This window comes from Triticum dicoccoides, chromosome 4B, assembly GCF_002162155.2.
Source record: "Triticum dicoccoides isolate Atlit2015 ecotype Zavitan chromosome 4B, WEW_v2.0, whole genome shotgun sequence".
Lineage (NCBI taxonomy): Eukaryota > Viridiplantae > Streptophyta > Magnoliopsida > Poales > Poaceae > Triticum > Triticum dicoccoides.
Genome location: NC_041387.1, coordinates 170,513,607 through 170,537,934, shown reverse-complemented (window position 1 = coordinate 170,537,934; position 24,328 = coordinate 170,513,607). Strand labels below are relative to the sequence as shown.

The 24,328-nt window shown below is 42.2% G+C and overlaps 5 protein-coding genes and 1 long non-coding RNA gene across 7 annotated transcripts in view; 3 read left to right on the top strand and 3 right to left on the bottom strand.

Moving 5' to 3' along the window:
• The window catches only part of LOC119295604 (CBL-interacting protein kinase 32-like), a 5,183-nt gene extending 1,760 nt beyond the window's left edge, over positions 1 to 3,423 (top strand). The window contains exons 3-15 of the mRNA XM_037574044.1: positions 23 to 85; positions 347 to 418; positions 550 to 657; positions 744 to 824; positions 993 to 1,046; positions 1,149 to 1,274; positions 1,357 to 1,446; positions 1,683 to 1,805; positions 1,921 to 2,031; positions 2,335 to 2,448; positions 2,564 to 2,620; positions 2,702 to 2,776; positions 2,965 to 3,423. Coding sequence (XP_037429941.1) covers positions 23 to 85; positions 347 to 418; positions 550 to 657; positions 744 to 824; positions 993 to 1,046; positions 1,149 to 1,274; positions 1,357 to 1,446; positions 1,683 to 1,805; positions 1,921 to 2,031; positions 2,335 to 2,448; positions 2,564 to 2,620; positions 2,702 to 2,776; positions 2,965 to 3,039 — 1,149 coding nt within the window. The 3' untranslated portion in view covers positions 3,040 to 3,423. The remainder of the gene's footprint in view (positions 1 to 22; positions 86 to 346; positions 419 to 549; positions 658 to 743; positions 825 to 992; positions 1,047 to 1,148; positions 1,275 to 1,356; positions 1,447 to 1,682; positions 1,806 to 1,920; positions 2,032 to 2,334; positions 2,449 to 2,563; positions 2,621 to 2,701; positions 2,777 to 2,964) is intronic.
• A 60-nt stretch (positions 3,424 to 3,483) lies between these two features.
• LOC119295606 (neo-calmodulin-like) lies at positions 3,484 to 4,928 on the bottom strand. Its single transcript, XM_037574045.1, has 4 exons — positions 4,711 to 4,928; positions 4,220 to 4,589; positions 4,002 to 4,118; positions 3,484 to 3,641 (listed from the first exon to the last, which is right to left on the bottom strand). Exons 1-4 carry the CDS (start codon positions 4,781 to 4,783, stop codon positions 3,506 to 3,508), a joined length of 696 nt encoding a protein of 231 aa, XP_037429942.1. The 5' UTR covers positions 4,784 to 4,928; the 3' UTR covers positions 3,484 to 3,505.
• A 1,543-nt stretch (positions 4,929 to 6,471) lies between these two features.
• LOC119295603 (glutamate-rich WD repeat-containing protein 1-like) lies at positions 6,472 to 11,032 on the bottom strand. The gene is made up of 13 exons (XM_037574043.1): positions 10,884 to 11,032; positions 10,713 to 10,775; positions 10,406 to 10,512; positions 10,227 to 10,305; positions 9,131 to 9,307; positions 8,915 to 9,013; positions 8,513 to 8,681; positions 8,261 to 8,364; positions 8,032 to 8,171; positions 7,875 to 7,947; positions 7,196 to 7,311; positions 6,979 to 7,096; positions 6,472 to 6,850 (listed from the first exon to the last, which is right to left on the bottom strand). Exons 1-13 carry the CDS (start codon positions 10,932 to 10,934, stop codon positions 6,698 to 6,700), a joined length of 1,449 nt encoding a protein of 482 aa, XP_037429940.1. The 5' UTR covers positions 10,935 to 11,032; the 3' UTR covers positions 6,472 to 6,697.
• A 136-nt stretch (positions 11,033 to 11,168) lies between these two features.
• On the top strand, positions 11,169 to 19,593 carry LOC119295607. Its single transcript, XR_005144120.1, has 3 exons — positions 11,169 to 11,382; positions 11,865 to 11,996; positions 19,117 to 19,593. It is a non-coding gene; the product is annotated as an uncharacterized LOC119295607 (long non-coding RNA).
• On the bottom strand, positions 12,156 to 18,612 carry LOC119295602 (protein ZINC INDUCED FACILITATOR-LIKE 1-like). Of its 2 annotated transcripts, none has more exons than XM_037574042.1 (17): positions 18,096 to 18,612; positions 17,631 to 17,671; positions 16,728 to 16,788; positions 16,491 to 16,593; positions 16,295 to 16,397; positions 16,147 to 16,200; positions 15,997 to 16,059; positions 15,859 to 15,908; positions 15,703 to 15,718; positions 14,914 to 15,090; positions 14,750 to 14,837; positions 13,839 to 13,924; positions 13,648 to 13,755; positions 13,346 to 13,390; positions 13,176 to 13,264; positions 12,792 to 12,835; positions 12,156 to 12,636 (listed from the first exon to the last, which is right to left on the bottom strand). In XM_037574042.1, the coding sequence occupies exons 1-17, from the start codon at positions 18,301 to 18,303 to the stop codon at positions 12,533 to 12,535; spliced, it is 1,440 nt and encodes a 479-aa protein (XP_037429939.1). In that variant the 5' UTR covers positions 18,304 to 18,612; the 3' UTR covers positions 12,156 to 12,532. The 2 variants fall into 2 exon arrangements, with proteins under 2 accessions (XP_037429939.1, XP_037429938.1); XM_037574041.1 differs by having other exon boundaries at positions 15,703 to 15,778; positions 18,096 to 18,610.
• A 1,381-nt stretch (positions 19,594 to 20,974) lies between the features above and the next one.
• LOC119293504 lies at positions 20,975 to 23,429 on the top strand. Its single transcript, XM_037571966.1, has 3 exons — positions 20,975 to 21,395; positions 22,859 to 22,945; positions 23,046 to 23,429. The coding sequence occupies exons 1-3, from the start codon at positions 21,069 to 21,071 to the stop codon at positions 23,304 to 23,306; spliced, it is 675 nt and encodes a 224-aa protein (XP_037427863.1). The 5' UTR covers positions 20,975 to 21,068; the 3' UTR covers positions 23,307 to 23,429.
• Positions 23,430 to 24,328: the final 899 nt, after the last annotated feature.

The window sequence follows — 24,328 nt, the reverse complement described above, 5'->3', positions numbered from 1 at the left end:
AAACCCTGTGGTGGAATCGCAGATCAAGCGGGAAATTGCAACGATGAAGTTGATTAAGCATCCCAATGTTGTCTGCATACACGAGGTATCTCAAGAAATCACCATTTCTATCTTGTTTTCGATGCTCAGGTTAATCCTGTAATATTGTTCAGAAAAGTGCATCATGTCTGGGGTCCATGCCACAATACTACTCAAAGCCAGCTGCCTCTTTCCAATCATGCACCTCAACCATAAAGCTGTTGTCACAAATATTGGGCGCAATTATTTGACACGTCTGTTTTAATCTCATCAGGGGAAACTGCTAATATTATTATCAAATTAATTGATCTTCTCTTCAATTTTCCAGGTGATGGGAAGCAAAACCAAGATCTACATTGTTCTGGAATACGTCACCGGCGGCGAGCTCTTTGACACAATTGTAAGTCATGTGCTACAACCTATGTTTCCTGCTTATGCGCTGATGCGGCTTGCTTATCTTCAGCACACACAGGATTACAGCATACCGTTGTTAGTTATGTGCTGACGGTTATCGCGTCCCTTGTCGTAAAGGTTAACCATGGCAGAATGAGGGAAGATGAGGCAAGGAGATACTTCCAACAGTTGATTAATGCGGTTGATTATTGCCATAGCAGGGGGGTGTACCACCGTGATTTAAAAGTGAGCTCCTCTCCATCTCTGCTGCCTGTTTGTCCTGTCAATGCCAAATGTACTCACATAATCTATCTAAACCAAACTACTTGCAGCCAGAAAATCTATTACTTGATTCATGTGGAAATCTGAAGGTGTCTGATTTTGGGCTGAGCGCGCTATCTCAGCAGCTCAAGGTACGGGTTTATTATATAGCTTCATGCACTCCTAAGTTATCATGGAAGTTTTCAGAGTTCACACTTTTCTGTATTAACAGATAATCATGTTCCTTTGATGTTCAAACACTCCCACATATTCATTCTTCCGATATATTTTGGAATATTTAATTATCTATTGTTGTTCAGGATGATGGATTACTGCACACGACCTGCGGCACTCCAAATTATGTTGCACCGGAGGTAATTTCAGAAATTTGTAGAACCTGAACCGCCAATAGTTCTTGACATTAATTTCTAACCAAGTACCACTAGTAATATTTAAAATATTGCAACTACCTACAGGTCCTCGAAGATCAAGGCTATGATGGCGCAATGGCAGATTTGTGGTCATGTGGAGTAATTCTGTTTGTTCTGCTAGCAGGGTATTTGCCTTTTGAGGACTCTAATCTTATGGCCTTGTATAAGAAAGTGAGCGTTGTACTTCTTTTGGTTTACTGTTACGATCTTGCTTGTTCATGCTGATTTGATTTTTCTCTGTTATTCCTTGCAGATATCAGATGCAGAGTTTACGTTTCCGCCTTGGACGTCTTTTCCTGCCAAGAGGTTGTTAACAAGAATCCTTGATCCAAATCCGATGACGGTATGGTAGAACACAAGAGCTCATTGAACCAATACTTTAGATAGGAAAATCTCCTCACGCAATGCATCCAGTAGGGTTGTAGATAACATGCTGTCAGTTCCATTGATCAGCCTATCAATATTCCAAGTTCTTTTGTGCTTACTAATAAACACACCAGAGATGGTGTTCAATCAGGGGCTAATAATCCCACATCTTGCTCCATAATATCAAGCTAATGTCTTGACAAATTGTGGCAGAGAATAACAGTTCAAGAAATGTTAGAGGATGAGTGGTTCAAGAAAGGTTACAAGCGTGCGGAGTTTGATGAGAAGTATGACACAACACTGGACGATGTGGATGCTGTCTTCAATGATTCAGAAGTAAGCCCATGGCTATATGCAAGCTCTTGCATTTCTGTTTCTACCAAATGCAGAAGATCTCTCGTGGGTTCGGTATTACTAACCAGTTTTATAACTCTGGTTTGACTTCCTTCAGGAGCACCATGTAACAGAAAAGAAAGAAGAAGAACCAGTAGCTCTGAATGCATTTGAACTGATTTCAATGTCAGCAGGCCTTAATCTTGGAAATTTATTCGACTCTGAGCAAGTAAGACAACATCCTAATAACAACGTAAAATTTAGGAAATTGCGATGCGCGATGACTTAACTCACGATGGTTCTATAGTATTGCTGATATAGCCCAAATCATGTCTGAAATATGCACTTGATTTCGATATCTCAGTTACATTGAATGATGAAAGCCAGCAGTTAAATTTATATGCCTATGTAAATATAAGATCTTCAGACCCTTTTTTTTTCACTTAGAGCTTTATGCACATTTTCTGTTACGCATTTATGATTTCGAAACTTCATTCTTCTATACTCTAACATCGAATAACTATATCGACAGGAATTTAAAAGAGAAACAAGGTTTACATCTAAAAGCTCGCCTAAAGAAATTCTCCACAAGATCGAAGAAGCTGCAAAGCCTCTAGGATTTGATATTCACAAGAAAAATTACAAGGTCTGCCACGCAAAGCTTGGTTTAATAGCTGTCCACACGATTATTTTCCTTAAAAGATGTATTGATATTGTATATGAGCTTTAAGTATATATTTTCCCCTTGTTTGTTTGATCAGCTGAGACTAGAGAAGGTAAAAGCAGGAAGGAAGGGGAAACTCAATGTTGCTACCGAGGTAATACGGAGAATATGCTGAACTGAATCCACTTACAAGTTAACTTCTTCAGTCTAACTTTATCTGTGCAATATCATTTAGATACTGCGAGTCGGACCTTCTCTTCATATGGTTGAAGTTCGCAAAGCAAAAGGCGACACTCTAGAATTTCACAAGGTAAATTATCATGCAATTATGATTTGGAAGTGGAGTCTGTCAACTGAGAGGTGCACCAATTCCTGCTTCTCTGACCTCAGTAATCTGGACTCGACGGGTTACCGGGATTGTAAATTGCGGTTGATCCTTTTTCGCCTTTCCCTCGCCAATTTGTACTGAAATACATAAACCTTAATATTGTGGTGCAGTTCTACAAGAACCTTTCAAACACCTTGAAGGACGTTGTATGGAAATCCGACGATCTTCAGATCCAACCTTCCTAGCAGCAGCTTGGGAGAAGGGGGGATGGGTAAACTATTAGCATCCCATTCTTCCTGAGTTGATCCATTCTCAGGAGCTGGATCAAGATAAATTGTTCACCGCATTTTGTAAGTACAGGTGGATAGCCCTGTTGTCAGCCGTGCCTGTCCTCCACTGGTGTTGTATATGCTGCATTTTGAGAGACTTGTTGGAACAGTTTAAGTCAAGCACATTCAAGTAGGTTTTGCTGTATATTAGGCATGTGGGTTTTCACAAGCCGTATCAAGTTCACTTTGGAACAACAATGCAATCAGGAACTCGCAAACATTTAGCCGAATATGCTTGTAAACTCACATCGGCCGGTCATCATTTCGTTCCCATTGTAAATTGTGAGACCATGAAGTTAATTTCTTGTTTTTGCCTTGTTACGTACACTTGTTCCTTCAGCTGTAAATCAGAACTGAAGGGTCAAACAGAAAACCTGAATTTTCAGAGGATGATACATGAGGGGATGCAGCTTCCTCGTTTGTCCTTGTCCTTGTTTCCTTGGTCCGGCGGGGGATCGGCATCGCCGCCGCTCTTCTCTGGTACCATCTCACGACTGTTTTGCTGTGACTTCCGCCGTCTGCCATTTGCACATGACACGAGCAACATGCACTGTGAGATTGAAACACATACCATTCTAGCACAGTAGTACTCCCTCCGTCTGAAAATACTTGTCATCAAAATGGATGAAAATGGATGTATCTAGAACTAAAATACATCTAGATACATCCATTTCAATGACAAGTATTTCCGGACGGAGGGAGTATCATATATTGATTGGGTTCATGCTCATCGTGGTTTCGGTGCCTTTTCAAAAAAAAAAATCGTGATTTCGGTTAAAGATGCTGCCTTGCAAGTTGCAAGTGCAAAAGATGGGAGAAAGATGAAGAAGGTTTTGCCTATGAAGACTAGTTAACGCAAGTTGCATGGTGGAGTGTACCCTCGTTTAATACTCCGGCCGATCTCCATGATCCGGAAGGCCAGAAGGTAGCGGCAGACCCGGAGTCCATTCTTGAAGAGCGGCGGCGCCGATGGTTTTGATCCCGTCGTGTCCATCCTGCAGATTGATTGATTCATTCATTGAATTAGGCCGGGAAAAAATTGAAGAACATCTCATTGCAGATTTGCCGTGAGAAGATGAGACGGAATGGCACTGACTTGGCCATCATGACCCTGGCGAACTCGGAGTAGTTGATCTGCCCGTCGCCGTCGAGGTCGGCCTCGCGGAGCATCTCCTTGAGCTCTACGTCGGAGAGGCGCTCGCCGAGTTTGACCATGACGTGCCGGAACTCGTCGAGCGAGATGAAGCCGTCCTTGTCCTGGTCGAAGACGTGGAAGGCCTCGCGGAGCTCGTCCTCGGCGCCGGCGCCGTGCATCTTGCGGTCGAGGAGGGTCAGGAACTCGGAGAAATCCACGACGCCGTTGCCGTCGGTGTCCACCTCCGCGATCATCTCCCGCAGCTCCTCCTCCGACGGGCGCTGCCCCAGCGACCGCATCACCGTGCCCAGCTCCTTGGCCGTGATCGTCCCTGTAGGTTTTCGCGCGCGGAATCAAATCTCAAACCGGATTGTTGCGTGCGTGCCAATGGCGGTCAAATCGAATCGAGCGATGCGTGCCAATGGCGATCGAATGGAGTAAGAAGGAATCACCGTCGCCATCCTTGTCGAAGAGGCTGAAGGCCGCCCGGAACTCGTCGATCTGCTCCTTGGACAGCTCATCCATTCATTCAGCTTAACCCAGAATTTTTTACGGGGCGGAGATGGATGAACTCGTGCGGCGATTTGCCGCCAAATCTCCCGCCTCGTAATCCGCGCGCTGTTCTTGGTTGTTGCGTTGGCGAGGATAAAGGAGGACGCGCTTGGAAAGGTTGCTCTGCCCAGATGCCTTTCATCGATCGGAAGGCCGACATGAAATCCGGTGCATCCAGGTGCAGGGACTGTATATTTGTACGACGTCTTATAAAACGGCCGAAATGTTTCAAAACCAAGAAACAGGCTTTGGTCCAACTAAGAAAATCCTCGTACAACCACCCGGCCGGTCAAAATAAAAATAAACCGGTGTTCGAGCAAGTGACATAAGGGCATGGCCAATGCGCTGCCTCAAGGGTGATGCCACATGTGCCAACTCGGCTCGGATGATGCGTTGGCATAAAAGTTATAGCCTCAAAACCAAAGTGGGATCCTGCAGAGGAGGCTGCATCCCCGGCTGAAAAAGGTAAGAGAGAGAAGGATTTCTCACAGGAAGGGGAGGTGGCATGTAAGGGTAGTGTTATATTGCTCGGTAGTATTGTGGCGATTACAAGCAGAGTACACGAATTTGGGGAGAGGAACGGGAGAGAAAGATGAACTAGGGTTCGTGCCGCCGCCGGTTTCGTGATCCACTGGATGCCCGGGTCTTCGCTCGGGCTGGCTTAAGTACAGCGGTTGCTGGGCTCACTTTGTCCACTGTGGGCCGGTGACGAGCGAGGTGGGCTTCTTCGTCCTGGCGGGCCTTTGGGCAGCGGCTGGGTCGCTGCCGGTTGGGGCCTCCTTGTCATGTGCCTGGCTGGAGCTAGGGACGCTGACATGGCAGGTGCTGGAAGAGAGGGTAAAGACAAAAGGAGCAAAATATGATGATATCACAGGGAGTAGCTTGCATTAGATGAGTGTGGTACAAACCAATAGCTTCATTTAACTTTAACTATATGGATAACTTGAAACCACACCATTCTAGTGCTACCATTGCTCATGCCCTAAGTGGTACTAACCCAACATCGAGCGTCACACATAACATATGACACAAACAAAACTACCGAACATAACCGAAACCGCGCAGCCTTGAGAAACCACCTCACACCGCAGTATCGAACACACCAAGCCATCTCTCGAGTCTGGAGGAGGACAAGTCACACCGTTGAAATTGTCCCCTCGCGCCAAACCGTGGAGAGTCGCTCCTGCCAGGAGATAGCAAGGACATAAAATACAAGAGATCATCAGGGCCACCCTGTGACAGAGTCGAGGACGCTATACGCCAGGAAGGCATGCTTGAAGCCGTTGGATAGCTGCAACCAAAAGGGACTGGGGCTCCACGACAACGCCTCAATAGGGTGAGGTGAGGACGCCAAGCGCTAACACATTCATCCTCCATGTTGTAGTACGAATCCATCGTGTCTACTTCAAAGTCAAGAACGACAGCGTCAAAATATTCTACTATGGTGTTTTGACCAAGCAATTGCAGGACATGGTTTTTGGCCTAACACCATGAGTGGGGCTTTTGAGTGTGTCAAGGGTGTCATGGGGCTTTTGTGTGTGTCGGGTGTGGAGTCTAACATGGCAGACGTCCAGACTCCCCCAAACCCTCCCCCACTTTGGTTCTGATTTATGGAATTTTGCACGTCCAAACCAGTCGGAACAATTGCTGGCTATTTGGAGTTGCCCTAACAAGGCTCAAATATGAGCTAAATTCTTCGGCGTCAAAAGTAGAGCATCTGGATCAGGTAATTTGGTGAGTATCATCCAGGATGACTAATTGTCCACTATCTATTACATGAAACTGAGATGGTTGAGAAACATAAAATACATGATACTGAAAACAGATAGATACTCGCAGTATTGCTCTTAGCCTAGGAGGATATTCAGATATTTCAAAAGCCTTGAATTAGCCAAGTGGCGCTAAACTAGGTTTGTCGGCCCCAGCTATGGTTGTGTCTATGTTGCTGGGCATCAGCACGTTGAAGCCATCGGCTGCCGTCGACACGATCATTCCAGGTATCTGTGGGTGCCAGTGCAATTCTTTCAAATCTTTCTGGCCCTGCACATTCACAAAATCATCACATGTCTACTTGCTTCTTTACAGCTGGTTACAGATGTTGCTTTGGCCGCGACACATGCAAAACAACAGAAATTGAAGCCATCTTCAGGGGAAATTTGATCAAGTACCTGGTGAACAAAGAGAAGTTGTGGGGGCAAATCTTCGGGAGCATTTGCCTGCTCTTTCATCTTTGCTCTGAATTCAGCTTCCTCTTCTGCATCTTTTTCCAATGAAAGATCCCAAATTCTGAAGACAAACAATCCAGCATGTTACAGTAAGAGAATTCAAAATGTCGTAGGATAGCAGCACTTAAACAAAAAAAAAATTAATGGGAGGGACAGGTACGTGAGTTGATGATCAGCAGATGATACAGCCAAAGTTGATGCTTCATGTGGACTCCATTCCACAGATGTAATCGGGTGCTTGTGGTACTCGAAATGCGCTACCACTGCGCCATCATCCTGCCAATACACAGAAAGCACAGTGAACAGAGAGTTGACGTGAATATAAGAAAAGCAACATACTGATTGTGCATAATTATAAGAAAAGAAACAATAGTTCATATCATACATAGGAAAATATATTTTAAACAAAATTGGCAAAGCAACATACTGATTGTGGTAGTGTAACTGCAGTGATGTTGGCAGAAGTGTGCACTATATATACTACCAGCTTAACAAAATAACATGTAACAACACATACTCCCTCCGTCCCATAATGTAAGACATTTTTCGACATGTCAAAAAATGTCTTTACATTATGGGACGGAGGGAGTATCAAATTAACAATTCTACTAGCAATAACATGCCAAATTTTCATCAACAGAAGTCTTATTCGTCTTGTATTATCTTCAAAATACCCGTTCACTTGATACTTTTCTTTCTCAATATAGAGTACATAGGCAGGCAAACAGAAGCCTAAAGTACAAATCAGAAAAACACAAACCAGAGGAAAACACCCCTTTGAAGTGGGTAGTATGCAACTGACGAGCATAGAAAAATGTACTTTGTCAAGACGAAAGTACCTTTATAAATCTAAGATCACGAATTGAGAAACTGCCATCATCACATCCTGAAGCTATCATACAGCTAGCTAGCCTGATAATGGAGGTCACAACATAAATACAACGGTATACAGAAGAAATAGTAGTGCTCATGAATAAAAAAACCTAGTAAATATACCGATTCCAGGAGATAACGTTAACATCAGCATTGTGAGCCTTAATAGACATACAGGGTTTCTTCTCTGTCCTAACATCCCAAATACATATCTTTCCATCCACTGAACAAGAGGCAAATACGTCGCCTTCTGTGGGACTCCACTGCAAGAATATAATCAAATAATTTTTAGATAATCAACATATCCAGAGGACATAGGAGTAGATATATGATACATCATTCAGTGGCATGCCTGTAGATCTTCAACGCTTGCGGAGTGTCCAACAAATGGTTTTGTATCTACGTCCCAAGTGCTCGAAGATGGTTCCCAGAGATGAATGCAACTGTTGCAATCACCTGTGTGGAAAAAACATTAAACTGGTCTAAGCCAATGAATGTATACCAAATTAAATGAAAACGCTGATCTATGAATACATGACAGAGAGATCACGAGAGAACATATCTGAGATAAAGCATTGTAACATGTAATAGATCTATTACATACCAGAAACAAGTCTTCCAGTAACAAGTGGACTCCAATCAATTGCATATCCTTCATCTTTATGGCCATTGAATATTTTCAAAGGTACATGATTATGGATTATGTCATCTTCTTTGTGTGCAACTGGCCCTGAATCTGCTACTGAGTTAAGGAAGGATTTGAAGTCCCAAACCTGCATATTACACACAAAGTAGTCAGTTCAATACATTATGTTCCTTACAAGTTCCTAAGAACGAAATATGATATGTAAATGATGGAATTGGGGTGTGGAGCCCTTTATTCCTAACAAATATTATGCACAGATTATTCTATCTGTTCCTGGGAAGATGCGGCAGAGATTAACCAAATGTTGAGTGGGCCAGCCACGGGAGTAAATAAAGAGAAATGAGAGCCAAAAAGAATTACCTGAACATGACCTGTGTCTCCCCATGTAGCACATATGTGTGGTTGTTGAGTCATTGAGCGTATCCTGTTTACACACCCAGCATGGGCCACCTTTTTTAGCTGGTACATACAAAATTGACCTATTAGCAACAGAAGGTTTGTACCAATGCAGCAGAAGTGTGAAATAATTGATGTCAACGAAAAATATGAAGTTGTGCATTTAGAGAAAAAACATACATGTAGGATGGGCTTTATATCCTCATTAGTTTCCTCCTCTTCTTCTTCATCACTGCTGCTGTCACTATCCATATCACTGTCAGCATCAACTTTTGAAGATGGTATAGGTTCCCGCTTCTTCCCGTTTATGTTGGAAAGCTTGAATACGCCAATATAATTCCATGGAGCCTTTTCAGCCTGTAAAGGATGAAGCACAGCCCTTAACTTAGATAGATGAACTGTGTGGAAACGCATTTGTTGGAAACGTATAAATGAAACATACTACCTCCATTCCTAAATATAAGACATTTGGGAAACCTTTGGCAGTTCAGCTAGTAAATGGTAAACAAGTATCAAAACTTTCTTTCATGCACTAATTACTTGAGATTCCACCAATATAAACATTATTTCTTGGAGCACAAAAATCCCCATTAGCTGAGTCTCATTCTTAAAGCTTAACAATACCCAGACGAGCTCGGTTGCAAGCAATCATAGCTTGGCCGAGCCTTACATATAGTAGCTGTAATAACACCAATAACAATGAAACACGCACCAAAGCAATAATCATGCTATAAGGGCCAGTTCTTTTAGGCGATTCTCCGAGAATCGCCCCCCTCCCTAGCTTCTCCCAGAATCGCCACTATATATATTTTTTACAATCCTATCTAGTTAAGGTCTAATTAGCTAGGATTGTAAAAAAAATATGAAGTGACGATTCTGAGAGAAGCTGGGGAGGGGGACGATTCTGGGAGAATCGCCTAAAAGAACTGGCCCTAAATGGGAGCAAGCACCCGCACTAAATTTCTGACATGGTTCATCTGTACTAATAAACATTAGCAATTGTATATGAAGTTCCATCTAAAATAGCAGAATACGAAACTGATGCAGACCGGTAAATACCCTAGCACATTCTGGAGAAGTATACATGAATAGGCACCAGCAATCCAGCAGTTAAACAAGATAATGAAATATGCCCTTACAAATACATTTGAGACGATCAAACTCATCCCTATGTGGCAGAACAGAAATGAATTGCAATCTCAGGTTTGCTGGTAAGACAAAGCATGAAGTAGTCCTTTCTGTGTAAATTTTAAAAAGGGTAAAGAGAGAACGCAACCTGAGTTCCAGCAACGCCATATAATGTGTGTGGGAACTCTGATCGGACAAGCCCAAGTTGATCTTGCACAACATCAAAGCTGCAAAGCAAAGTGAAACCCGTTGAGAAGAGAGAATTTCCTAGTCTGAAATTACAACACGAACAATGCCTCCCTGCGGATAAGGAGAATATAGCTTCACCTCAAGCAAGGCCAGCCAATACTAAATCCTCGGAGATAGTTGTAAGCCTCGGGATCAAACTGGAGCTCCTCTCCCTCCTCCAGTGCATCTACGCCTGGTTGCCACACCTAACAACAAAACCCACCATTTACATATGTAATTCCACATACACAGTTTTCAGCATCATCCTTAGCATGAGAACAGAAAGAAAACAATTTAATCATAGGAGTAACTCGTCCAGGCAGGCATCTATACGCTCCAATCAATCAATCAATCAATCAAAGAAGAATAAAATAGCATTGAAACGAAGGATTTAGTGGTCCCTCACCTTTGCCGGACCAGAAGCCACCGCAGCGGCAGCAGACGATGAAGCATCAGCCTTCTTCGCTCCCTAACCAAACAAACGCCGCCCAAGAAAACACGAATATTAGGGAAAGCTTATCATCATCGGTGAGAAAAGGGGAAGGGGAATAAGAAGAGGCGCTGCGGAATCGCGTGCCTTGCCCTTCTTCGACTTGGACTTGCCGGCCTTCTTGACCGTGCGACCCATCAGGAGGACGCTAAGGCTGAGGTCTGCAGGCGGTGGTGGTCGGAGTTGGAGGAGACGGAGGCGCAGATTAATTGGCGGCGGCACCGCTCAGCTCCATCCCCAGGGTTTTGAGGAAGGACGGACGGACGGACGGACGGACGGGAGCACCCTCTTAGATGGGCCGGGCCGCCTCCCACGTGGGCTCTGAGGAGGTCGCGGCCCGTCAAGCAAGCCTCGTCAGAAACATGGGCTCCTTCTCGCATTTGTGGTAACCTCGCCCCCCGACATTGCCGGAGTTGCAGTGCTCGCCGTCTGCGCCCCTGCCTGCTGACTGCTGCTGCAACAGGAACGGCGCGGCTATTTCTCCAACCCACCCTTGCTCGCGCAGCACCTTCCCTACCGGCCCCGCCATCTTCCGCCTACCTCCGGCTCCCCCTACAGTGGCGACCACCTCTGAGACTAAATCTCGGTTAGTTCTGAAGATGTTCTTGCTTCTCTCTCTCCCCGCATGGTGGAAATACATTTCGATGCTCAAAATTATTAGCATTTACAAGCTTTAGGTAAGGCCATGTCTGTTTTACCTACTACTTAAGGCAAATTCAGATCGAACACAAAATTGGATGTGCTCGCTTTCTTTGCGGTATCGATATTCCATAGTATTCATTGGTTTCTTTAACAATCGGGAGGTTGTATGATTGGTAGTGAGCGTCATTTCTGAATTATAAGCCCAGAGTGTATCAGAATGATAGAGCTCTGAACTTCCATCAGCTATGTTTCAGACTTCAGAGGTCAGATGTTTGTCATGTGTTGCTGTTAATCATTTGCAGACATTCTTACATGATAGTTGGTGATATACTTCACTAATTGAAACATTGAACGTTGTTAGTTTTCCATAAACTCTCACCTATGCAGTTTTCATACTTAATTTTGCTGATGTCATGCCTGGACCAGGCTTGGCATCTTCCAGATGAGCTGAAGGACAAGACAATTTTGTAGTTTGCTTTTCGCGGAAAAGGGTGTTGATAGGCATCAGAATGGGTATTGCTAAGCATGGATGATTTGTGCAAGCCTTCATCACTCATGGTATTTTCTTGAGCTTACATGTTTTGCAAAATACTACTTTTCGTCATTCTTGTTTGGTGATTACCATTTCCATCCCACATTGGATGTTTACTTGGGTAATCTTATGCGAAGTTCTTGTTTTTTGCATGATTATCACAACTCCGCCACGGTTGAAATAAGATGAGCAGGTGGCGTTTGGGTTTCACGTATTTACTTACGAGGGACAATGCGATCGATTTATGCTTATGCTTAGTGGGAGAAAGCGAAATGGTTGCAACAGACAAGGGCACATGATGCTGGGTCGTAAAATAGTCCTCTGTATGGAGAAAGGTTTACACAGTATCTCACAGTTCAGGGTATTACTAAGTGCCTTCCTTATTTTTCCCTCAAAAAAAAAGTGCCTTCCTTATTTTAATACTGTACAAGTATAATCACTGGCTCTCTGCACAACACGGGGCTGGATTGAGGATTGGGACTTCTACGCATTTTTTGCAGCTAAAACATGGTTGTAATTTTTCACACCAGCCATTGTTCCACTGCTTTGGGGGTTCCAGCTGCTACTTGAAATCATATTGCTTTGGAACTGCTAGGAATGGCTTGAAGGTTAGCACAAGCCCAATTACTTCGACTAAATTCAAAATCAGGAATATCATTTGATCCCCTGCATGATTGAAGAAATAGATCATATGTTATTTTTTGCAATTGCACATACCCATGGTGATTAATTACACGTGTACTGCGCGGGGCAAGTTTATTTTTTAACAAATAACCGCTGTTGCTGAAATAAGAATGTAACCCATAAATTATCAAACATACCTGGAAAGAAAGCGGCATGTTGGCGCTTTTGGGCCCATGAGAACCTACATTTGAAGTTTCCAAATATGATATGTTATAGATGGTATATGCATATGAACCTAGTATCAAGTAATAATAGTATAAGAGAAGGTGCTGGTAGGCTTACTAGTGACCATATGATTTTAATTTAGCTCTGGGCTTTATTTATTTTTACTAGACACAGCTCTGGCCTTTATCATTCTTAACTAAATTTTAGAGTCTACTATTATGTCCAATCTGCTAAAGGAACTAATTCTTTGAGAAGCTCCATCAAGGTTCAGTAGGGTTCACATGCTATATGACTTTTACATGTTAGCATATTGATTGTGTTCAAAAAAGATTTGGATGGTTCACAACGATACTCACAGAACGCCTGCTCCTGCTGGAGCAATAGCCTTGAAGAGGGACATTGCGGTCGTAGATATGCCATTTGCAGCACCTCTTTGATTTTGTGACTGTCGTTTCAGTAAACTGAGTTAGCTAACTTGAGAAGCAATTGAGCATATAAAAGTCACACAAATTGACTTGATACTTACCACAGCACTGTTTTGCAGAATACAAGTGCCCGTTAAGATAGTCGTCTGATCAAAATTTTCAGAGATTTAAAATGTAATGTTAGAAAGAATGATAATGCTGTATAAAAAAGAAAAAAACTTCTATGTTAGCATTTCTTCTAGTATGGTCAATTCTGTATATATTCTTGATTATAATGTAAACCTTATGGGATTTCTCAATCTGTATAATCCTATTGCTCAAAATCGATACAGCATGTACGGTATTCTGTTTGAAAGAAATAAAGTCATGTTTGAGACGATGAGATGGAATTGTTGACACTTACGGCAAAAGCGCCCTTTATAACGGCAGCGAAATAAATGGCTAGTCCGAGTTTGGTCCCTGATAGGTGTGTCATGAAGGGGTAAGTAGCAAGAAGTGGTATGAATAGAGCCTGAAATGGACATGTGGAATTGTTAAAAAAAAAGGATATGTATAAGAAATGTGAGTTTTGTGGGAAATAGCTCGGTTACTCACAGCTGCAATACGGGATGAAATGATAGACCCGAGATATTTGTGGACGTGTCTATAAACAAATATTTGATACAAAAGAAGACCAGCACCTGACATCAAATGTGAAATTAATATTCAAAGTTTTTTATTATCATAATACATCGCAAATAGTTACTACTAGAATTTAACCAGTATAACAATGAGAGAACAATGTTCCAGAATGGGTAGCATGTAGTATTAGAACTAGTTTTGATTAGAAAGAAGTCTGCATTTTGGGCCTTTAACTATGCCTCAAGTGCATTTTGGTCCTATAACTTTCAAACAGCCCGAAATGAACCCTGAACTTACAAAACAGTTCACTTATGAACCCTTGTCTGGTTTTCGAGCGGTTCCGGTTACCTACATGATTTGTATGCATACGGACTCCTGAAGCCCATATATGGCTCTGTGGCATTGTAGTTCAAAAATAAAAATAAAGATGAAATTAAAAAGGAAAGGCGGCTTGGGCCAATATTTTTTCTCTCTTCTCCTCTCTCTGTCATACTTTCACATCGTTGGTCCCTCACCTCACATTGTTATCGAACTTGCTCTTCATATCTATGTGGCAATCACATCGGTGAACCCGCATCAGCGAAAACCGCATTGAAGTCAGTGATTTGTCCAAAAGTGAATAGTTTCGTGAGCTTATGGTTCCCTTTGGATTGTTTGAATGTTTTAGAGCCAAAAGAAATATACATTTTTTCTTTTGATTATATCTGGTTTCGAAGTGCACCACTACATGGCAGAATGTTCCATAAATATGAACATCCTAGAGGCAATCTTAATATTGGGGTGCACATTTTATAGCATTTGTAGTTGAACTCAACTGCATAAATTAAAATGTTAATATGTAAGAGATGTTTAATAAGATTATATACACTGGTTGTAACCCATACCTGAAACTGCAAGAACTTGGCCAACATCTTTAGATGAAAAGCTTAGTCCGCCATACTTTTTTTCACTTACAGCCCACAAGGAAAATATCTGATACAAAAAATATATATGTTACTTATCTATTCATTAGTTTGTATGTCGTAAGGGGAAGATGAATAGTAGTTACCTCACTGTATGCTGTATCATGAAGGGTGAAAACACAATATGCAATTATAGAAGACATCAATGGCCAGTTCTTGTATAGACTCTTCTCTGAATGTGGAACTTCTCTATGGGGAGCAGCTCTTGAATCACCAACCATTTCTACTTCCCTTTCTAAGTTTTTATGCATATGAAGTGTCTCCTGGTAGCAAAGTTCAGTCACATATTAATGTTATAACCCCAATAAGAAAATTAATCTAGATAACCAAGCAATAACTGATTAGAGACCAGTTGCAAATGGACTAGAGGAGCTCAAGAGTTGACACATTTGTTTGCCCTTTGGCTTGTCTTAATTTAATTTTATTCCCTTTTTCTAAAAAAATATAACCAAATTTATGCCTAATGTAGAAAACATTATATATTTATTACATATTATGGATAATTATTTTCTCCCGCATCATGTTAGACCCCAATTAAGCCCTCTAACTGTTCAGCAGTTCTCAGTTTTTCAGTTTTGGTCCAAAGTACAAATGCTGCCCTTTCAGTAACAGGCAATGCATGGGATTAGGAAATACATGTGTCCTATCTTTTATTGGCTCATATCTGGATAGTAATGGAAGTCGTGATATCAATTCGGGCTGAAAATTTGCCAAACATTATAATTAAGAACTTAAAAGAACCCTCTACAAGTTGGAGACTAGAAATGGATGTCTCAGAGTTAACCAATAAGAGAAATTCCATTAGATTATACTGGCAAAGCTATTAATGGAAAAGGAAAAGCATAGGGCACAGTATTAGTGGGAATGTCACATACCGGTAGCCATATGCAGCTTATTAGAACAGCAAAGGCGATCAGTGAAATAAAAAGGCACGGCAACAAATAGGGAAACCAAAAAAATGCATATAGTGTTAGTTTCATGAAGTTTGGCTTATTAGAATTAAATAAAAGCTTATTTACATTACAGTTTACCTCCCAAAAATCGAGTTCTCAGAAAATAGGTTCGGATATTGCTTTGCAGGCTGACAGGCAAGTAAGAAAACAAGTGTGTTAGAATAGGTAGTACATTTATTAGTATTTGGAAATGGGCATTTCTGAACAAATAGGTACCTGTGCTAAGTAGCCTCCAATGGCTGGACCGACAACAAGACCTATGCCCCAACCCGTGCTTACCTGTACCCAATGTATAAAGTCAACTAGAGCAACTGGTAAGTCGTAATGGCGATGCATGTAAAAGAGTAGAGTTATATGTTCACTTACTACTGATAATCCTAGAGCATGATGTTCAGGTCGACAAACTTCAACTGAATAAGCCTGTAACAGTCAACAATTAGTATGGCATAACTGATGCCATGGTATTAGTTGCTACCATGACATAACTGATGCTAGATTGGGCAAACTTGGATACCTTTATTGGGGCAAGCATGCCATTCATAGAACCAAGGAGCATTCTTGTGGCAATCGCCATCCAATACTTTACACTTAGTCCAAATAGAGTGTTAAAGATGACCCTGAAAGAGGATTGATTACCGAGTTTATAAATTAGCTGCCACGTAAAAGTTAGCATATTTATTTTGTTACAACTAGCAGAAAAGTTTGCTCACACTGAGAACATGGAGAATGCAATGATAGGTTTTCTCCCAATACGATCTGCCACCACACCCCAGAAGAGCGAGGCGAAACATCTGCCGATCATGTACGATGCACCTATATGACATCGACATCAGTATACCATATCTTAATCTGGGTGAGTATATATGTTAGTGTTTGGAAGAAGAACTGCAGGAATGTGCTGGAACTTTGTTACATGTCGTTGATTCAATGAGTTTTGGCATTCTTACCAAGAAGACCAGCATACACACCGATGTCTTGTTCGTTTTTTGCCACATGCATATCTTGTATCTGTTGTCAAGGAAGGTCAAACTGAGTACATAAATAAAACGAGTGATGTTTTATCAGCATTTGCTCGAAGTCTTTAAACCGAGAGCTAAATAAACCCTTGAAAGTGTCGATCTTTAGGGGTTACCAGTTCGTAGAGTTCAATCATTTGCCCCCATCCGAGTTTTATGGTTGATAATGGCATCGAATAAGCCATGCATCATCAGATAGTGCTTGGCTGACTCACCTGAAGGCATGAATCTGTTGTATCTCTTTTGCAGTGTATGTATGTTTATTGTTTTTATGAGGTCTACCATGGAGAGATCCATTGTGGATCAATTGCCAGGTTGGACGTTTTACATCTTAAGAGACGTCAAGATTATGTTTATGGGAATTAATGCTGATGAGTATGCCCCATGTTTCAGAGCTGAGTGAGACCTACTCCCTCCGTTCCTAAATGTAAGTCTTTTTAGAGATTCCATTACAAACTACATACGGATGTATATAGACATCTTTTAAAGTGTAGATTCACTCATTTTGCTTCGTATGTAGTCTATAGTGGAATATCTAAAAAGACTTATATTTAGTAATGGAGGGAGTATATGAGAGTGAAGTGGTCAGAGCCACGGTGACTAATAATGGTTACAACTATGGGTGGTGGTAAGAGTCGGAAATATTTATACTAATATATTTGTATATGTAGGGTATATCGATTGTAATCTTTCTGGTAAATTTTGTGTGAATAAGTATATTATTGACAGTAAAATTCAGCAAACTGAGGCCACAATTTAGTTAGTTGGGTCAGGCGAAGAACATATGGCGGTACCAATTAAATTAAATCGATCAAAGTGAGATCTTTAACATACCATGAAGTACAAGAATGGGAAGAGTGATGATATTGGTAGAGCTGCAAGTTTAAAGGAGATATTGTCAATATATTGCAAGAAACATGGCCTATCATGACTAATACGTGTGAGCTCGCTATCAGAAAAAAAAAAACATCGTCAAATCCCATCCCTGCTAGTAATGCTATATATCGTACACTGTTTAATGACTACATACAGATCTTTTCTATATCTAGAATGTGAAACAGTTATGATCGTCCTTTTTAAATGCGTTATACAATAACAATATGTACAGTAAAATGTTCCTAAGTTAATAAAATCTTCATAGTATAAAAAAAAACATGTACGGTAAAAGAAATCTACATTGTGAGATGCAGAGTAAAATCAGTACATACTCTCTCCGTCCGAATTTAACCCTAACTGAAATGAGTGAATCTAATACTGTACTTGGAATAGAGCGACTAGGTAGAGCAGTGACGCACGAACCTGAGGCGAGGGTGGTGACCCCGACGTAGAAGAACTCCTTGTAGGGCGTGCCTGTGTTGTTCTCCTTCTTACGCTCCATGGCGCACCCCGGGCACCCCTCGTAGTACACCATCTCCGGCGGCGAGGGCGAGGGCGGCGCCGTCGCGTCGTCATTGTCGTTACCATGCGGGAACGTCCGGTTCCTGGTAGTGTCGCCCATTGCGGCCATGCTGGTGCTAATAAATTAACTTAATTGATTGACTGACTGACTGCACCGCCAGTAGCTTCAGAGTACAAGACACTATAATGTTATATGTTGTGATGATGTTATATAGGTAGCCAAGCCGTGCATGCAGTGCAAGGCGATGTGGTGCAAGTGCAGCAGTGCGTCTCTGTCGCCATGGGCAGCATAAAGCTTGCTGCTTTTGGGTGAGATGAGATTTGTTCTCAGCGCGCTGCCTGTCAGTCTTGCTAGGTTGACACGATGGATCGAATGGTCAAGAAAGTAACATAACAAAAGTGCACTTGCAATATTCTATGTAGTAGGCTAGTAGCATGAAGAACCTCACCGTTCATGTGATGTCATAAGATTGTTGGTGCGGATATGGTTATCCCTGTAGTTTGTGGATTGTCGATCTGATCACTTTGGGGTTTTTTTCTCGTCTACGCATAGCTTTGGTCTTATATGACTTTGCTATTTGCGGACGTGTTTTTGTGCGTGTGTGTTCCTTTTGATTGTGTCATCTTACCTATGCAGAGGTAGAGTGTGTGCTCATTGTGTTTGTATCTCCTTCATGCTTCATTTTGAGCCAATAAAATTTCATCCTTTGTCGAAAGAACTGTGTAGTAGCATGAACTAGTGAAAAGAGAGAGCCAGGGAAAGGGCAAATCTCGAATTGAGCGATATCTATCTATGTGCATTACTTGTGGTGTCACATTTTGTTTCGACAGTCATTACTGATGTCACTTTGGTGTGCTAGTTTTACTTTAATCATGATGATAACTAACCATTCGCTTCTTTTAATCCTTCGCTTTCAACCAGGTTAATCTAGCTAGGAACTCCTTGAAAGTAACAGCTCCCTATGTATACCCGGTAGGACCGGCGAAAAAGGTTGCACGGAGGAGGCATGTTGTTTGGCTGGAGCTGGAGGTAGGAGGATATCCGTTTCCTCGTGCGGGCGATTCGTTTCATCTTTCCTGGCTCTGGCTGCACCGGCACCTGCACGTACGAGGAGCTAGGTTAGCCGCATGTATGAGGAGTTTGTTTGGTTCGCAGCTCTGATTAGCAACCTCAACTTTATTGGATGTCCCCGAAGGGACAACCTCAACTTTGTTTATGATTAACCTACTAGGCCTTGAAGACAATTCAGACAATTTACAAAATAGCCCATTTTTAACTGTCTGAAATGACTTACAAAAATGAACGGAAGGAGTATTTGTTTTCTTAAACAGAAGTAGAACAATTGTTCTATGGTATTTTTATTAATCATAAATTATTTACATAGTACAAATTAAAGTACATGTGTGTATTACACCTCTCTAACCAATTCCTGCTCTGGCCTTCATCTTTATTTAAAGATGAAGGGATGTTTCCTCACAGCAGCTACTGCAGAGTTCACATTATAACAAGCGTCAAAACAAAAAAAGAGTTGACATTATAACTGGGTAGATGGAAATTTTTTGCATCCGAAGAAGATCCCTGACATTCACTCTATCATGAAGCATCAACCATACAAATATTTTGTATCTTAGCATTGCAGCACTTTCTCAAATTCTTCTGAAAGTTGGGGGAGCATGCTCCTGCTTTTGCAAATGATGATACATCCTTATAGAGGAATAATCTGCATTCTGCCAAGGATAACACCATCTGTCTAAAGAATTATTTAGATGTGTATTCTGCAATGATTAATCTCTTTGATTGGACGGACGCCAGTTCTATATGTAGTCAGATCTCGTTAACTGCCTTCGTTGACCACCCTCCACGCCTTCATTTAGCATGACAATTAGCGATCCATTTGGCCAAGAGTGCTCTTCCGGTACTGGTAGCATACACGTACCAAGCCCAACGACAAAGTGCATGCATCACTTACATATGTACTACTATAGGTCGCAATTAGTTTTTTTTTTTTGGACATATAGGCGACATTCGTACGTGGAGCTGGCACTAATCACATGCATGGACCAGATTTAAGCCAGTGTTTTTCGTTTCTTTTAGCGAGAATAGGAGGTCGCTAGGACAGATGGGCGGCGAAACGTGCGTGCCGTCGTGGCCAACCAATTGAGGTACGTCAGCGCTGATGCATAGGGGCAGAAACAGACAGAGGTCAAATCAAATTAGTTTGACTTGAGGCGCCGTTTCATTGCATGCATGTTTTTGTTTTCTCATACTCCCGAGGCAGCGTGAATACTGCCACCCCAAACCATATGCATCTACGGTCTCCGATCAGTATATACATAATACTATACACATAGCGTAGTAGAGTACGTACTTACTAGTGCACGCTAGGCTTTTCCGGGGGCCCTCGTGCTGGTGCGTGTATCGCTGGCCGGCCGGCCGGCAAGTGTAGCGTTTCTGCTCCGGTGCTCCCTCTGGGTTGAACGCGAGGTGGAAAAACACATCGACGGTCAGGATGAACCAAAAACGGTTCATAACGAGGGGCCCGATCGTCTTTGTTGCCCCCGCGTATAGCCGTCGAGGAGCCCTGGAAGGCCTGTACGGGCCCGGTTAGATCGTATGCCCGGCCGTATGCTCGTATTCGTATACGGCGGCGTTTCGTGCACGCTGCAGCCGCCCGCGCATGGGGCAGCACATGTCACGAGGGGTTGCCAAAACTGTCCCATCATATAAATGTGGACGGCAACCACCTCCGGCCGCATCGCCCACCATTTACCCCCGCCGCATCGTCTCCCTATCTCCACTCCCCACTCCCCACGAGCCCCACTCCCTCTCCTCTCCAACCTCCTCGTCTCCCTCACCGCATCCTCTCCATCGCCATGGCGGACGCAGGAGGTGAGCGCCCGGATTGGGGCGCAGATCTGGTGGAGAAGGCGCGGCAGGTCGCTGCGGGCACCTTTGTGAGGGGACGTGCCGGCGTCCAGCGCGGTGCTCCCTCCGCTGCAGATCTGGAGAAGGCGGGGGCGGGATGCAACGGCGCAGTCCAGCCAGATGCGCCCGCTCTGGCGATCTCCGGCGAGGCACAGAAGGTGGAGGCGGGCTCTGGCGAGGCGCAGAAGGTGGAGGCGGGCTCCGGCGAGGCGCACGAGGTGGAGAAGGTGGATAAGGTGGAGGCCGGCTCTGGCGAGGAGCAGGCGGAGCAGAAGGTATGTGCTTATCACTTTAATGTGGTAGTTTTTAGATTGTAGGGTTTGTGGTTAGAAGGTTCTTTGGTTAGATTTGTTAGATGTGGGGTTTTCTCTGCATTAGGGTTTTTGTGTATTTGATTCGTGCAAGAATGGTGGACCTCATATGATTATTAGATTAGGTTAGAAGTAGCCGGATTGAGGGATGGGGATTTTTCATATGCTTATGAGATTAGTAGTGGAATTTGTGCAATTCTGTAGGTGTTTGGCTTGAGGATTAGACGATGGATTAGTCAAATATATACTTCTCTATTGATGATTAATTAAATCGATGCTTAGTTCTAGGGATTATGCCTGTCATAGTTGCAATTCTTAGATACTTCATTGATGCATGTTGTCATAGTTGCAGTTCTTTGATGCTTGATTGATGCCTGTCAGGCAGAGGCTATGAGATGGGTTGTGCATGGCCTTGTGTTTTTGGAAATTGTCTACCTGAGGTGATTAGATGGTGCATTAGTTTGGTTGTAAATATAGTGAAGGATGTGCTCATGTAATTGGTGTTGTCATGTTAATCAAAAAGAGCTTCTCAATGGATGGATTTTGTTTGTGTTGGAATGGGGCTTCTGAAGGAGAGGGGAAGGGGAAGTCTATGCTTATTTAGTTTGGGTTAGCAGTGGAATTTTGCAATTGCTTCAGAGATATTTACAGCATTGAACATCCTCTCCAATGCCGTTGATTCAGAGATAAAAGCATCTTGGGGTTTTTTCAGATGCTTATTAGATTAGTCCTGGAACTTTTGCTTGTTAGATTTTAATTAGTATGAGGTTGAATACCTTATTTAAGGGGGAATTTAAGGTCAGATAGACCATATATGATTATTAGATCTGTAGTTCAATGCTGCAGACATATATGATTATTTGATTTGATTTGTGATTCAATGATATTGGATGGAAACATATTTGATTTGGAATGCATTAATTATGATGTGGCAATGAATTGATTTAGATGATACAAGATACATCTATAGTATAATTTGTTGTTGTTTAGGTAAGTAATGAAATTTTAGTTGTTTGTTGAAGATGTATGCATTTATAGTTGAAGTTGTACCTAATTAACTACTGCATTATGTTAATATGTGTAGGAGCTTTGCTGTATTATCCCAAAAAATGCTTAGGTACATCTGAATTATTCTTTTGTGTAGGTTTCCTGTAATTAGAAAGTTTTCCAGAATATGTATTTATATTAGCTATGTTGTCCAATATAGATTGGAGCTTTCCATCATTATGCAAAAACAAATTGTTTAGGTAGCTTTATTTGTTTATCTGTAGGTTTCATATTAAAATATTTAGCATTGGAAAATATATTGACAATATTGGTCACTTGCAACATACCAATGTGGTTCACATTCACAATTTTGTTTGTAATGCCATTATTTGAACTGCAATTCAATTCCTTGTAAATGACTTGCTTGGTTGACAATATAGTTGAAGGAGGATCTTGTTGGCAACAAGAGGAAGTGGGACGCATCTGGGTACGACCCTTATGACAGTGATGAGGATGAGCCGTACGAGGTAAGGCCTAGTTGAAATGTTATTTGTGCATTGAGTTAGTGTTAGATGTTTATAGTATTTAAATGCATAATGTATTAATGTCAGTCATTAATGTGTGCAGTATGAATCTGGAGATGATGTGGTCCAGGGGAACGCCAAGTCCTTTGAAGAGAAGGAGGAGTTGAAGATCAGGGCCCAAGGACCTGCTAAGTACTACAACTGGAGGTCTGACAAGTACCGGTGCCCCTACTGCAGCAGGCCCAAGCCCAGGTCTGGGTTGCTGGAGCATCTGATGGAGCATTGTCGGGCTACATCCATCAGCAGTCATGACTACAAGATCAGGGCTCAGCATTCTGCCCTCCACAAGGTCCTGAAACCCTGACTTGTAGTTGCCCTAGACCCTCGTTGTCGTATGATGTAGGAAGGCCCAGTCCTTTTGGTGAACTTTGTGTGGTGTTCTGATGGTGGAAACTTGTGGTGGTAATTTAGTATGAACTTTATCTAAGTGCAGTACTGTGATGTGCGGTCGAAACATATCTAATATGGTAGTGGTCTGCATCAGCAAGTGTGCTGTGTGGATGCTGCTATCTATGGCAGTAGTATATATTTCTATCTATATTTGTGTCCCTTAAATTTGCCATTATGGTTCCTTAGATGTATGATTTGCTTCAATTTAGCTGCTGCAATGATCAGACATGCCGCATCAGTGTTGCTTCACTTATCAGGCATGCTGCAAACACTTCCCATGCTACGGCCATGTGGAACATGCTGTTGCAATGGTGCAATAAATTCCCAGGCTGTGGCCATGTGCAACATGCTCTGCCCATAAGCAAAATTGACCAAATGTAAAACTTTGGGTTAAGTAAATTAATGTTTTTTAGTGAAGTAAGTGGAAATTGTTCGTCGACACATATGACATCTTTCCTTCATTTGAGTAAGCAAAAATAGCAAATACTCCACCATATGATCAAATATTCCAATAACTGAGCACATATTCCTTCATTTCATAAAATTCAAAAATTGTGACCCAAATGTTCTTGAAAAAATGTGATTTTTCCCACCACCTCTAAATCACACAAACTTTCTTGAACATGGTGACCCACATGTGCCAATCATGGCTATGAAAGAAAATTTGGAAAAAGAATTTTTTACAATGCCCCCCTGAGGTATAGACCGATGTTTTGTCCAGTCAGTCTAGAGGGCATTATAAATTAATAAAAAATTCAAAAAAATATAAAACCTTTGGAACCCACCTTTGTTTGTGCAATAGATCATGTGTGCAAAAGTTGAGGTCATTTGGAGGTGGTCGAAAAATTAACCGCATTCCGGAGGGGCCATTTGGTCTAACTTAAGCCAGTTTTTGAAAAAATGTGATTTTTCCCACCACCTCCAAATCACACAAAC

What these genes read in the sequence shown, in the direction of transcription:
- LOC119293504 (XM_037571966.1), top strand. Translation starts at nt 21,069, where the DNA reads ATGGCGGACGCAGGAGGTGAGCGCCCGGATTGGGGCGCAGATCTGGTG. An exon ending in AGGAGCAGGCGGAGCAGAAG is followed by an intron (nt 21,396 to 22,858) that starts GTATGTGCTTAT and finishes TTGACAATATAG; the next exon opens with TTGAAGGAGGATCTTGTTGG. An exon ending in ATGAGGATGAGCCGTACGAG is followed by an intron (nt 22,946 to 23,045) that starts GTAAGGCCTAGT and finishes TAATGTGTGCAG; the next exon opens with TATGAATCTGGAGATGATGT.
- LOC119295602 (XM_037574041.1), bottom strand. Translation starts at nt 18,303, where the DNA reads ATGGCCGCAATGGGCGACACTACCAGGAACCGGACGTTCCCGCATGGT. An exon ending in GGTCACCACCCTCGCCTCAG is followed by an intron (nt 17,672 to 18,095) that starts GTTCGTGCGTCA and finishes TTAAACTTGCAG; the next exon opens with CTCTACCAATATCATCACTC. An exon ending in TTATAAAGGGCGCTTTTGCC is followed by an intron (nt 13,391 to 13,647) that starts GTAAGTGTCAAC and finishes AATTTTGATCAG; the next exon opens with ACGACTATCTTAACGGGCAC.
- LOC119295606 (XM_037574045.1), bottom strand. Translation starts at nt 4,783, where the DNA reads ATGGATGAGCTGTCCAAGGAGCAGATCGACGAGTTCCGGGCGGCCTTC. An exon ending in CTTCGACAAGGATGGCGACG is followed by an intron (nt 4,590 to 4,710) that starts GTGATTCCTTCT and finishes GAAAACCTACAG; the next exon opens with GGACGATCACGGCCAAGGAG. An exon ending in GGCCGGAGTATTAAACGAGG is followed by an intron (nt 3,642 to 4,001) that starts GTACACTCCACC and finishes TGCAAATGGCAG; the next exon opens with ACGGCGGAAGTCACAGCAAA.
- LOC119295603 (XM_037574043.1), bottom strand. Translation starts at nt 10,934, where the DNA reads ATGGGTCGCACGGTCAAGAAGGCCGGCAAGTCCAAGTCGAAGAAGGGC. An exon ending in AACGTTATCTCCTGGAATCG is followed by an intron (nt 7,948 to 8,031) that starts GTATATTTACTA and finishes CTCCATTATCAG; the next exon opens with GCTAGCTAGCTGTATGATAG. An exon ending in AACTTCTCTTTGTTCACCAG is followed by an intron (nt 6,851 to 6,978) that starts GTACTTGATCAA and finishes GTGAATGTGCAG; the next exon opens with GGCCAGAAAGATTTGAAAGA.